General features: G+C 45.0%; 1 protein-coding gene across 1 annotated transcript in view; it reads right to left on the bottom strand.

Annotated features, from left to right (window-relative positions):
• Positions 1-14,377, bottom strand: part of LOC140191089 (uncharacterized) — a 48,564-nt gene that overhangs the window by 16,099 nt on the left and 18,088 nt on the right. The window contains exon 6 of the mRNA XM_072248165.1: positions 12,559-12,726. Within this exon, the coding sequence (XP_072104266.1) occupies positions 12,559-12,726 (168 nt within the window). The remainder of the gene's footprint in view (positions 1-12,558; positions 12,727-14,377) is intronic.

Below are 14,377 nucleotides of genomic sequence, written 5' to 3'. Positions count from 1 at the left end.
GGCAGGTTTATAAAAGATGTCAGTCGGCACTTCGTCTCCAGGGATGGACTCAGAGAGCTCCAAAAGGGGGAGGGAGGTGTCTGAAATGGACCGAGTGGATTTAAGGGCAGGGTGGACGTTAGAGGCAAAGTTCATGAAATTGACAAGCTCAGCATGGGTGCATGAAGCAGCACCAATGCAGTGGTCAATGGAGCAGAGGAAAAGTTGGGAAGCATCACCAGGAAAGGAACATAATTATTCTATAAGGCCAACGAAAGGGTGGGCATAGTTGGGGCCCATGGCTACCAACTGGAGAAGGTGGGAGGAACCAAAGAAAAATTTGTTGAGAGTGAAGACCAGTTCTTCCAGCCGAAGATGTAGTGCTGGATGGGAACTGGTTGGTTATTTTACTGAGAAAGAAGCAGAGAGCTTTAAGATGATGGAGGGTAGAAGTGCATAGGGACTGGACATCCATGGAGAAAATGAGATGGTCAGCACCTGGGAATTGAAAGTTAGTGAGGTAATCGAGAATATGAGAAGTGTCGTGGATGTAGGTGGGAAGGGTCTGAACCAAGGGTGACAGAATGGAGTTGAGATATGAAGACATGAGTTAAGTGGGGCAGGAGCAGGCAGAGACAATGGCCCTACTCAGGCAGTTAGGTTTGTGGAATTTGGTTAGGAGACAGAAGTGAGCAGTCTAGGGTCAGAGAACTATGAGTTTGGTGGTAGCCAATGAGAGTTCTCTAGAGTTGATGAGATCAGAGATAGAGTCAAAAGCATCTTCCTAATGATCTGGAGTGAGGTCCTCTTCAGAGGGTATGTATGAAGAGGTATTTGAGAGTTGCCACCTGACCTCAGCAAGTCAGAAGTCAGAGTGCCATACTATAACTGCACCCCTTACTCCTTTGTCTGCAAGTTTGATGATAGGGTTGGGATTGCTGCAGACAGAGTGGAGGCAGTGTGTTCAGAGGGGGTAAAGTTCAAGGAGGATAGAGGAGTGCTAAAGTCCAGATGGTTGATATCTCATCAAAAATTCGAGATGAAAAGATCTAGAGCAGTCACAGAACCAGAGAGGGATGTCCAAGAAGAGCAGGAGAGTTGGAGACGGGAAAAGAAGTCATCAGTGCAGGGTGTGGAATTCTTGCCAAAGAAGTGGGCTCAGAGATAGAGGTGACAGAAGAAGAGCTTGGTGTTTCAGTGGGCACGGACCTCACTGAGGTGCTGAGGACAAAATGGCGAAGACAGAGCAAGGATTAGAGATAGGATCAGAGGGGGGAAGAGAGTTAATGGCACCAGAGGAAAGGGGAGGGTTGAGGTATTCAGGGAAGGTGGGATGGAGGAAGATAGAGTGTCACAACCATGGACTCTGCTGTGAGGTCTGTGCTGCCATGCAGTTAAGCGGAAAAAGTGCTACATATGCCCTTACACTTCCTTCCTTACCACCATTCAAGGCCCCAGACGGTCCTTCCAGGTGAGGCGACACTTCACCTGTGAGTCGGCTGGGGTGATATACTGCGTCTGGTGCTCCTGATGTGGCCTTCCATATATTGGCGAGACCCGACACAGACTGGGAGATCGTTTTGCTGAACACCTACGCTCTGTCCGCCAGAGAAAGCAGGATCTCCCAGTGGCCACACATTTTAATTCCACATCCCATTCCCATTCTGACATGTCTATCCGCGGCCTCCTCCACTGAAAAGATGAAGCCACACTCAGGTTGGAGGAACAAAACCTTATATTCCGTCTGGGTAGCCTCCAACCTGATGGCATGAACATTGACTTCTCTAACTTCTGCTAATGCCCCACCTCCCCCTCGTACCCCATCTGTTATTTATATACACACATTCTTTCTCTCACTCTCCTTTTTCTCCCTCTGTCCCTCTGACTATACCCCTTGCCCATCCTCCGGGCTTTTCTCCCCCCTCCCCCTTTTCCTTCTCCCTGGGCCTCCTGTCCCATGATCCTCTCATATCCCTATTGCCAATCACCTCTCCAGCTCTTGGCTCCATCCCTCCCCCTCCTGTCTTCTCCTATCATTTTGGATCTCCTCCTCCCCCTCCCACTTTTAAATCTCTTACTAGCTCTTTCTTCAGTACCTCTTCCTAGAGATGCTGCCTGGCCTGCTGCTTTCACCAGCAACTTTGATGTGTGTTGCTTGAATGTCCAGCATCTGCAGAATTCCTCGTGTTCCGGTAACTACTGTTTATTTACAGTGTTTTTTTTTCCATTTACGACGGGAATTCGCTACTAGCCTTGTAGTCAGTGTCTACATTCCCCCCAGCGCTAATGCTAAGGAGGCGCTATTAGTGAAGTGCAGAATGCACACCCTGATTTTGTTGCCAGAGATTTTAACCATGCGAACCTTAAGTCAGTACTCCCCAGACTCCATCAGAACGTGGACTTTGCAATGACAGGGGAGAACGCATTGGACCTTGCTTACACAAACATTCCCAACGCGTACCAGGTGGAGCCCCACCCCCACCTCAGTTACTCAGACCACATTTATGTTATGCTAATCCCAGCATACAGACCACTCGTCAGGCGCTCCAGACCAGTTCTGAAGCAAGTGTAAACCTGGTCAGCAGGAACCAACTCTGTTCTTCAAGGCTGCTTTGAGCACACTGACTGGCACATGTTCAGGGAGGCTGCAACCGATGGCGACTCTACCAACTTAGAGGAGTGCACGGCATCAGTGACTAGCTACCTCAGCAAGTGCATTGATGACATCACCGTGGCCAAGACCATCACTACACGTGCTAACCAGAAGCCATGGATGACCACGGAGGTGCGTACACTGCTGAGGACCCGTGACTCTGCCTTCAGAGCAGGCGACAAGGCAGCCCTAACAACAGCGAGGACCAAACAGTCCCGGGCCATCAGAGAGGCAAAGCGTGCACACGCCCAACAAATCCACAACCACTTCCAGGACAGTGGCGACATGTGGCGCATGATGAAGGATATTCAGGACATCACCAACTACAGGACAACATCACCTGACTGTGCGGGTGATGCCTCCCTCCCAGATGCACCGAACAACTTCTACGCTCATTTTGAGGAGGAAAGTGATGTGGCGGTGAGGAAGACCACACCTCCTCCAAACGACCAGGTGCTGTGTCTTACCGTGGCCAATGTGAGGAGAACCCTGTGCAGGGTCAACCCACGGAAGGCTGCTGGACCAGACAATATTCCCGGCAGAGTGCTTAGAGGATGTGCAGACCAGCTAGCAGATATTCTCACTGACATCTTCAACATCTCCCTGAGCAGAACCGTCGTTCCTATGTGCTTCAAGGACACCACCATCGTCCCGTGCCAAAGAAGTTTTCAGTGCCCTGCCGCAACGACTACTGTCCCATTGCACTCACATCCACCATCATGAAGTGTTTCGCGAGGCTTGTCATAAGACACATCAAGACCCTACTGCCCCCCTCACTGGACCCCCTGCAGTTCGCGTACCGTCCCAACCATTCAACAGACGACACCATTGTCATCACCCTCCACCTGGCCCTAACCCACCTGGACAAAAAGACATGAACGTTCGAATGCTGTTCATAGATTTCAGTTCAGCATTCAACACAATCATTCCTCAGAAACTGATTGGAAAGCTGAGCTTACTAGGCCTGAACACCTCCCTCTGCAACTGGATCCTAGATTTCCTGACTGGGAGACCTCAGTTAGTCCGGATGAGAAACAGCATCTCCAACACCATCACACTGAGCACGGGGGCCCCCCAGGGCTGTGTGCTCAGTCCACTGCTGTTCACTCTGCTGACCCACGAGTGTGCTGCAACATACAGCTCGAACCACATCATCAAGTTCGCCGATGACACGACAGTGGTGGATTTCATCAGCAAGAATGATGAGTCAGCATACAGAGAGGAGGTACAGCGGCTAACGGACTGGTGCAGAGCCAACAACCTGTATCTGAATGTGAATAAAACTAAAGAGATGGTGTTGGCTTCAGGAGGACACACAAATGACCACTCTCTGCTGAACATCGACGACTCCTCTGTAGAGATCGTAAAGAGCACCAAATTTCTTGGTGTTCACTTGGCGGAGAATCTCACCTGGTCCCTCAACACCACCTCCATAGCAAAGAAAGCCCAGCAGTGTCTCTACTTTCTGCGAAGGCTGAGAAAAGTCCATCTCCCACCCCCCATCCTCACCACATTCTACAGAGGTTGTATTGAGAGCATCCTGAGCAACTGCATCACTGCCTGGGTCGGAAATTGCACCATCTGTGGAATTCTCTGCCCCAGGAAACAGTTGAGGCCAGTTCATTGGCTGTATTTAAGAGGGAGTTAGATATGGCCTTGTGGCTACAGGGATCAGGGGGTATGGAGAGAAGGCAGGTACAGGGTTCTGAGTTGGATGATCAGCCATAATCATACTGAATGGCGGTGCAGGCTCAAACGTCCGAATGGCCTACTCCTGCACCTATTTTTATGTTTATGTTATGTTTATGTTATCTCGGATCGCAAGACCCTACAGCAGATAGTGAGGTCAGCTGAGAAGATCATCGAAGTTTCTCTTCCCGCCATTACAGACATTTACACCACACTGTCTCCGCAAAGCAAACAGCATTATGAAGGACCCCACGCACCCCTCATACAAACTCTTCACCCTCCTGCCATCTGGCAAAAGGCACCGAAGCATTCGGGCTCTCACAACCGGACTATGCAACAAGTTCTTCCCCCAAGCCATCAGACTCCTCAATACACAAAGTCTGGACTGACACCAACCTACTGCCCTCTGTTGTGCCTATTGTTTTGTTTATTATTTATTGTAATGCCTGCACTGTTTTGTGCACTTTATGCAGTCCTCGGTAGGTCTGTAGTCTAGTGTAGTTTTTGTGTTGTTTTACGTAGTTCAGTGTAGTTTTTGAATTGTTTCATGTAGCACCATGGTCCTGAAAACCATTGTCTCGTTTTTCAGCAGAGTGACAATAAAAAGTAACTTGACTTAAGGTGGTTCAAATATGATGGCAGAATATAGTATTAATGGTAAGATTCTTGGTAGTGTGGAGGATTAGAGGGATCTTGGGGTCGGAGTCCATAGGACACTCAAAGCTGCTGTGTGGGTTAAGAAGGCATATGGTGTAATGCCCTTTATCAACCATGGGATTGAGCTCAAGAGCAGAAAGGTAATGTTACAGCTATATAAGACCCTGGTCAGACCCCACTTGGAATCTGTGCTCAGTTCTGGTTGCCTCACTACAGGAAGGATTTTGAAACTGTAGAAAAGGTGCAGAAGAGAGTTACAAGAATGTTGCCTGGATTGGGGAGCAAGCGTTCTGAGAATAGGTTGGGTGAATGCGGCCTTTTCTCCCTGGAGCGACAGAGGATGAAAGGTGACCTGATAGAGGTGTATAAGATGATGAGAGGCATTGATCGTGTGGATAGTCAGAGGCTTCTTCCCAGAGCTGAAATGGCTAGCATGAGAAGGCACAGTTTTAAAGTGCTAGGAAGTAGGTACAGAGGAGATGTCAGGGGTATGTTTTTAACGCAGAGAGTGGTGAATGCATGGAATGGGCTGCTGGCAACATTGGTGGAGGCTGTTACAATAGGGTCTTTTAAGATACTTCTGGATAGGTAGATGGAGCTTAGAAAAATAGAAGGCTATGGGTAACCCTAGGTAATTTCTAAGGTAAGGACATGTTCGGCACAGCATTGTGGGCCAAAGGGCCTTATTGTGCTGTAGGTTTTCTATGTTTCTATCTTTCTATGTATCTGCATCATGGTGAGATTTGGACAGTTGTATCTGCTCCGTGGTGAGGTTTGGACAGTTGTATCTGTTCCGTGGTGAGGTTTGGACAGTTGTATCTGTTCCGTGGTGAGGTTTGGACTGTTGTATCCGCTCCCTCATGAGCTTTAGACAGTTGCATCTGCACCCTGGTTGCCACAAACAGTTGTATTTGTTCCGTGGTGAGCTTTGGACTTTGTATCTGCTACGTCATGAGCTTTGGACAGTTGTATCCGCACCCCAGTTGCCACAGACAGCTGTATTTGTTCCATGGTGCATTTTGGACAGTGATATCTGCTCTGTGGTGAGCTTTGGACAGTTGTATCTGCTGCATGTTGAGTTTTAGACTGCTATATCTGCATCATGGTGAGCCACAGAGAGTTGTATCTGTTCTGTCATATATTCCGGACAGTTGTATATGTTCTGTAGTGAGCTTTGGACAGATGTTTCTCTTCCATGCTGAGGTTTGGACAGCTGTATCTGCTCCCTGGTGAATTTTGGACAGTTGTATCTGCTCTGTGGTGAGCTTTGAACAGTTGTATCAGTTCCGTGGTGAGCGTTGGACAGCTGTATCTGCTCTGTGGTGTGTTTTGAAAGTTGTATCTGCTCTGTGGTGAGCTTTGGACAAATGTATCTGCTCCGCGGTGAGAAATGGATAGTTGTATCTGTTCCATGATGAATTTCAGATGGTTTTATCTGCTCTGTGGTGAGCTTTGGACAGCTGCATTGGCACTGCAGTGAGCTTTGGACTGCTTTATCTGTTCCGTGGTGAGGTTTGAACAGTTGTTTCTGTTCCGTGATGAGCTTTGGACAGTTCTATCTGCTCTGCGGTGAGCTTTGCACAGTTGTATCTGTTCCACAATGAGGTTTGGACAGTTGTATCTGTTCTTTGGTGAGTTTTGTTCACTGCCCCTTAGTACCTTTCTTCAGGTAGGAGGTCATGTCAGGCAGTTTTATAGCACCAATTCAATATAGTTTTCAAGCTCCATAGTTTCATTAACTAGCAAATTTGACAGTAGGTTAGAGTAATTCCTCTCATCAACCCTCTGAGGTAGTCAAACCCACCAAACACTTTTATGCTTCAAAGAGACCACCATCAAGGACATATATCAAGAGAGGTGCTGGAGTAAGTCCAGTAACATCATAAAAGTCCCTATCAACCCTATTCATGGATTTTTTGTCCCACTCCCATCAGGGAGGAGGCTACATAGCCTATGTGCCAGGACTACCATACTCAAAACAGTTACTTCTTCGAAGGAGTAAATCTGATCAACACCTCCACCCACTAACCCACCCCTCCACATCCCCAACCACTTATCATTTCCTATCAGAGTCACATTATAAACAAACACTCCCGTGCCTAGCGTCAATTTATGGACATACAAACAATATATTTTACTTATACTTATTTTACTAATACTTATTGAATTTTTATTATTATTGTGTTCTTTATCTTATTATGTTTTGTTGTGTTGCATCAGATCCAGAGTAATAATTATTTCATTCTCCTTTACACTTGCGTACTGTAAATCACATTAAACAGTGTAGGGCCTTGAATTGAGAGAATATATGTGCATTTCTACTAATCACAGATAAAAACAAACTAACCAACCTCGGAATCAATCAGTTGAGCATGGTGCCCTCCGGATATTCCTTAGGCAGAGTGGGTATGGTATTTCTGGTGCAGTCCCACCATAGAAACATAGAAACCTAGAAAATCTGCAGTACAATACGATGCCGTGCCGAACATGTACTTACTTTAGAAATTACCTAGGGTTATCCATAGCCCTCGATTTTTCTAAGCCCCATGTACCTATTCAGAAATCTCTTAAAACACCCCATCGTATCCACCTCCACCACCATCGCCAGCAGCCCATTCCACTCAGAATCAGGTTTATTATCGCCGGCATGTGACGTGAAATTTGTTAACTTAGCAGCAGCAGTTCAATGCAATACATATCCTAGCAGAGAGAAAAAATAATAATAATAAATAGATAAGTAAATCAATTATGTATATTGAATAGTGTGAAAACAGAAATACTGTATATTAAAAAAAAACAGGAGGTAGTGTCCATTGATTCAATGTCCATTTCAGAATCGGATGGCAGAGGGGAAGAAGCTGTTCCTGAATCACTGAGTGTGTGCCTTCAGGCTTCTGTATCTCCTACCTGATGGTAACAGTGAGAAAAGGACATGCACCGGGTGCTGGAGGTCCTTAATAATGGATGCAGCCTTTCTGAGACACTGCTCCCTGAAGATTTCCTGGGTACTTTGTAGGCTAGTACCCAAGATGGAGCTGACTAAATTTACAACCTTCTACAGCTTCTTTCCATACCAGATAGTGATGCAGCCTGTCAGATTGCTCTCTACAGTACAACTATAGAAGTTTTTGAGTGTATTTTTTGACATGCCAAATCTCTTCAAACTCCACTACCTTGCTTTCTTCATGACTACATTGATATGCTGGGACCAGGTTAGATCCTCAGAGATCTTGACACCCAGGAACATGGAGCTGCTCACACTCTCCACTTCTGATCACTCTATGGGAATTGGTACGTGTTCCTTCGTCTTACCCTTCCTGAAGTCCACAATCAGCTCTTTTGTCTTTCTAACGTTGAGAGCCAGGTTGTTGCTGCAACACCACTCCACTAGTCGGCATATTTCGCCCCTGTAGCCCTCTTGTCACCGTCTGAAATTCTACCATCAATGGTTGTATCGTCAGCAAATTTAGAGATGGTATTTGAGGTATGCCTAGCCACACAGTCATGTGTAGAGAGTAGAGCAGTGGGCTAAGCACACATCCCTGCGTTGCACCAGTGTTGATCGTCAGCGAGGAGGATATATTATCACCAATCTGCACAGATTGTGGTCTTCCAGTTAGGAAGTCAAGATTCCAGTTGCAGAAGGAGATACAGAGACCCAGGTTCTGCAACTTCTCAATCAGGATTGTGGGAATGACGGTATTAAATGCTGAGCTGTAGTCAATGAACAACATCCTGGCATAGGTGTTTGTGTTGTCCAGGTGGTCTAAAGCTGTGTGGAGAGCCATTGAGATTGCGTCTGCCATTGACCTATTGTGGCAATAGGCAAAGTGCAATGGGTCCGGGTCCTTTCCAAGGCAGGAGTTCAGTCTAGTCATGACCAACCTCTCAAAGCATTTCATCACTGTCAATGTGAGTGCTACCAGGCAATAGTCATTAAGGCAGCCCACATTATTCTTTTTCGGCACTGGTATAAATGTTGCCTTTTTGAAGCAAGTGGAAACTTTCACCATTGAGAGGTTGAAAATGTCCTTGAATACTCCTGCTAATTGGTTGGCACAGGTTTTCAGAGCTTTACCAGGTACTCCATCGGGACCTTCCATCTTGCGAGGGTTCAATCTCTTTAAAGACAGCCTAACATTGGCCTCTGAGACAAAGATCACAGGGTCATTAGATACAGCAGGGACCTTCACACTGCAGTTGTGCTCTCCCTTTCAAAGCATGCATAGAGCTGCTGAGTTCATCTGGTAGTGAAGCATCACTCCCATCCATGTTATTGGGTTTTGCTTTGTACGAAGTAATGTCTTGCAGACCCTGTCAGAGTTGCCATGCATCCTCACCACCCTCTGCATAAAAAACTTGCCCCTGATATCTCCTCTGTGCCTACTTCCTAGCACCTTAAAACTGTGCCCTCTTGTGTTAGCCATTCCAGCCCTGGGAAAAAGGCTGTCGACATGATTAATGCCTCTCATCATCTTATACATCTCTGTCAGGTCACCTCTCATGCTCTGTCACTCCAAGGAGAAAAGGCCAAGTTCACTCAACCTATTCTCATAGGGCATGCTCCCCAATCCAGGCAAAATCCTTGTAAGTTTCCTCTGCACCCTTTCTATAGTTTCCACATCATCACTCCAGTGATGTGACGAGAACTGAGCACAGTACTCCAAGTGGGGTCTGACTGGGTCCTCTAAAGCTGTAACATTACCTCATGGCTCTTAAACTCAATACCACAGTTGATAAAGGCCTATGCACCATATGCCTTCTTAACCACAGAGTCAACCTGCGCAGCTGCTTTGAGCGTCCTTTGGACTCGGGCCCCCAGATCCCTCTGATCCTCCACACTGCCAAGAGTCTTACCATTAATACTATATTCTGCCATCACATTTAACCTACCAAAATGAACCACAATTATCTCGGTTGAACTCCATCTGCCACTTCTCAGTCCAGTTTTGCATCCTATCAATGTCCCGCTGTAACCTCTGACAGCCCTCCACACTATCCACAACACCCCCAACTTTTGTGTCATCAGCAAATTTATTAACCCATCACTCCACTTCCAGGTCATTTATAAAAATCACAGAGAGTAGGGATCCCAGAACAGATCCCTGAGGCACACCACTGGTCACCGACCTCCATGCAGAATATGACCCATCTACAAACATTCTTTTCCTTCTGTGGGTAAGCCAATTCTGGATCCAAAAAGCAAGATCCCCTTGGATCCCATGTCTCCTTACTTTCTCATTAAACCCTGCATGGGTTACCTTATCAAATGCCTTGCTGAAATTCATGTACACTATATCTACTTCTCTAGCTTCATCAATGTGTTTAGTCGCATCCTCAAAAAATTCAATCAGGCTCGTAAAGCATGACCTGCCATTAACAAAGCCATGCTGACTATTCCTAATCATGTTATGCCTCTCCAAATCTTCATAAATCCTGCCTCTCAGGACCTTCTCCATTAACTTACCACCATTGAAGTAAGACTTACTGGTCTATCATTTCCTGGGCTATCTTTACTCCCTTTCTTGAATAAAGGAACAACATCTGCAACCCTCCAACTCCCTGGAACCTCTCCTGTCCCCACTGATGATGCAAAGATTCTTGCCAGAGGCTCCACAATCTCCTCCCTTGCCTCCCACAGTAGCCTGGGGTATATCTCATCCAGTCCTGGTGACTGATCCAACTTGATGCTTTCCCAAAGCTCCAGCACATCCTCTTTCTTAATGTCTATATGCTCAAGCTTTTCAGTCCACTGTAAGTCATCCCTACAATTGCAAGGTCCTTTTCTGTAGTGAATACTGAAGCAAAGTATTCATTAAGTACCTCTGCTATCTCCTCCAGTTCCATACACACTTTTCCACTGTGACACTTGATTGATCCGATTCTCTCACATCTTATCGTTTGCTCTTTACGTACTTGTAGAATATCTTGGGGGTTTCCTTAATCTTGTTCACCAAGGCCTTCTCATGGCCCCTTCTGGCTCTCCTAATTTCATTCTTAAGCTTCTTCCTGTTAGCTTTATAATCTTCCAGATCGCTATCATTACCTAGTTTTTTGAACATTTCGTAAACTTTTTTCTTCTTGACTAGATTTTTAACAGTCTTTCTACACCACGGTTCCTGTACCCTACCATCCTTTCCCTGTCCCATTGGAACGTACCTATGCAGAACATTACGCAAATATCTACTGAACATTTGCCACATTTCTGCCATACATTTCCCTGAGAGCATCTGTTCCCAATTTATGCTTCCAAGTTCCTGCCTGATAGGTTCATATTTCCCCTTTTTCCAGTTAAACGCTTTCCTAACTTGTCTGTTCCTGTCCCCCTCCAATACAATGGTAAAGGAGATAGAATTATGCTCACTATTTACAAAATGCTCTCCTACTGGGAGACCTGACACCTGACCAGGTTAATTTCCCAATACCAGATTAAGTACAGCCTCTGCTTTTGTAGGTTTATTTACATATTCAGTCAGGACACCTTCCTGAACACACTTAACAAACTTCACCCCATCTAAACCCCTTGCTCTAGGAAGATGCCAATCAATATTTGGGAAATTAAAATCTCCCACCACGATGACCCTGTTATTATGGCACCTTTCCAGAATCTGTCTCCCTGTCTGCTCCTCGATGTCCCTGTTACTATTGGGAGGTCTAAAAAAAACAACCAGTAGTGTTATTGACCTCTTCCTGTTCCTAACTTTGACCCATAGAGACTCAGTAGACAATCCCTCCATGACTCCTCCTTCTCTGCAGCCGTGACACTATCTCTGATCAACAGTGCCACGCCCTCACCTCTTTTGTCTCCCTCCTTGTCCTTTCTGAAACATCTAAAGCCTGGCACTCTAAGTAACCTTTCCTAGTCATGAACCATCCAAGTCTCTCTAATGGCCACAACATCATAGCTCCAAGTACTGATCCATACTCTAAACTCACCCGCTTTGTTCATGATGCTTCTTGCATTAAAATAGACACATCTCAAACCATCAGTCTGAGTGCATTCCTTCTCTATCACCTACCTATCCTCCCTCTCACACTGCCTACAAGCTTTCTCTATTTGTGAGCCAACCGCCCTTTCCTCGGTCTCTTCAGTTCAGTTCCCACCGAAGTCCTATATGATTACAAGACACCATCTTACTTGTGCATCAAATCCTCATACAATAAAAATACATACAACTTGCTTTCCTAATTATTTGCTGTACCTTTGCATTACTTTTTATATATAGAACAGCTAGTTTTCAGAGATAACCAATAGCTTTCAACCTCATAATTAACAAATGTCTGCTTTACTTATTTTTCTCTCAACTAAAACGTACAATCACTTTTATCGTTCTACATTATGCTCCATCTCATGTCCTTATTGCGGCTATATCCTCTTGAAGCCTCTCTGCATTCTCTCACATTTCACACACTATTCAGCTTTTCAACATTGTATCAACAGAAAGAAAACGTTGCAGATAAATGCAGTAAGAATGGCAGAGTAGGCCTAACTGCATGAACCAAAGCTCATCCATCCATTTAAAATTCGAATTTGTATTATGAAAAAAATCTTGCACACATTCAAGAGAAATTGACAGTACCTCTAATGAAGCGATTCTCTGCAGTACAGTGAATGTGGAGGATTGATTGTAGGAGCAAGTAATAGATGTCTCAGTGACATACTGCACAGATCTGTTGTCTGAAGACCACACAGCAGTACAATTTTCTACGACCAAGTGGGCACAAACAAAATTGCCGCTCTTCAAATTCTGTCCAAAACACAATTAGGTGCACAGTAAAAAAAAAATATGCTTCTGCTGATTTAAGGATTGCGGACAAAAACAGTAAAACAAAATATTTCTGTGAAGTTTAATTCTGACAAATGGAAGGTAAAGTGGGGAAATGTAAAGTTGTTCATTTTGGCAAGATAAAAAGATCATGAATCTAAATGGTGAGAGACACAGAGATCCGCAGTACAGATGTTTCAGGTGTTCCAGTGCATCAGTCATAGAAGGCTGGCACACAAGATAGTAGATCATAATGAAAACCAGAAGATCGTTATTGATTTCCAAGGAACTTAAATACAAAGTCGGCAGGTTGTCCTTCAGTCATAAAGGACTTGGTGGGACATTCTGGATGGGCTTGTGTCGGTTAGCGTAATGAGTAGAAATTTACATAATTCACAACCACCAACATTGGAGTTTTGGTTGGAGTTGGTTTAAGTGTTGTAGGCAGAACTTGTCTGTTCATGTAAGGAAGGATACATTAAGGCCACTTCAGAAAATAAGTTATTAGACTGACGAATGGGGTAGGGTGAGTTTATGAAACATTGGACAGGCTGGCATTTGATCCACTTGAATTAGGAGAATGAGCGGGTGCATAATTAGAACAGTAAGATCTTGAAAGATCTTCAAAAGCTGGACATTGAGAGGATGTTGCTCAAGACAGAATCCAGAAGCAGTGATTACTGATTAAAGTAAGGGTATTCATGATGGAGATACATCATCACACCATATAACATAAGAGCAGAATTAGGCCATTCAGTCTATCAAGTCTTCTCCACCATTACTTTATGGCTGATTTATAATCCCCCTAACTCCTATTCTCCTGCCTTCATCCTGTAACCTGTTATTCCCTTAATAATCAAGAACCAAGCAACCATTGTAGGTTTTAACAAATAAAACAAAGTGAGGCATTTTATGTTCAGTGAAACCCATAACATATTTTATTGAACTCCAAAACAAAATTACAAAAGCATGCTAAAACTCCTTACATAATTATATCATTACAGCAGACCAGCCCCTTAAAGTGAGATCCCATCTCAATGTCAGAGGTTGTGAATTATGTACATTTCTACTAACTACACTACCCAACACAGGCCCATCTAGAATTCACTAAAATCGGCATTGTGAGCCTGTTCAGATGCTCAGACAAGCCACCCAACTCAGGTCCTCTTTTCCAAGAGTGGTGAGACAGCAGGTGCCTCTGGGTCATCCAGAGGTGTGTTGACATGCTCATGGATGGCAGGGGCATGGTGGTGGAATCCTTCAAACCTTGGTGGGCCAGTTTAAGGAGATCTACCAAAATACGTTCAGGTTTACCCCTCTTATATATGATAAAAGTCTTTTCTCCCCATTCCATGGGGCCTAAGGGGATGTTGGTATGCATCATGGTGGATGTAGGGTCAACAGGAAACCAAGAGTGCTATACTGCATAATGGGATGCAGGTTTAGTTGTTGGTGAGGAAGGCAAATGCAATGTTAGCTTTCATTTAACAAGGTCTAAAATTTAAGAGCAGGGATGTGATGCTGAGGTCTTATAAGACACTGATGAGGCCTCACCTTGAGTACCGTGAATAGTTTTGGGTTCCTTATCTAAGAAGATGAGCCAGCTGGCCTAATTTTGCTACTATGACTTACA

This window comes from Mobula birostris, chromosome 32 (assembly GCF_030028105.1).
Source record: "Mobula birostris isolate sMobBir1 chromosome 32, sMobBir1.hap1, whole genome shotgun sequence".
Classification (NCBI taxonomy): domain Eukaryota; kingdom Metazoa; phylum Chordata; class Chondrichthyes; order Myliobatiformes; family Myliobatidae; genus Mobula; species Mobula birostris.
This window is presented reverse-complemented; position numbering and strand designations above follow the sequence as displayed.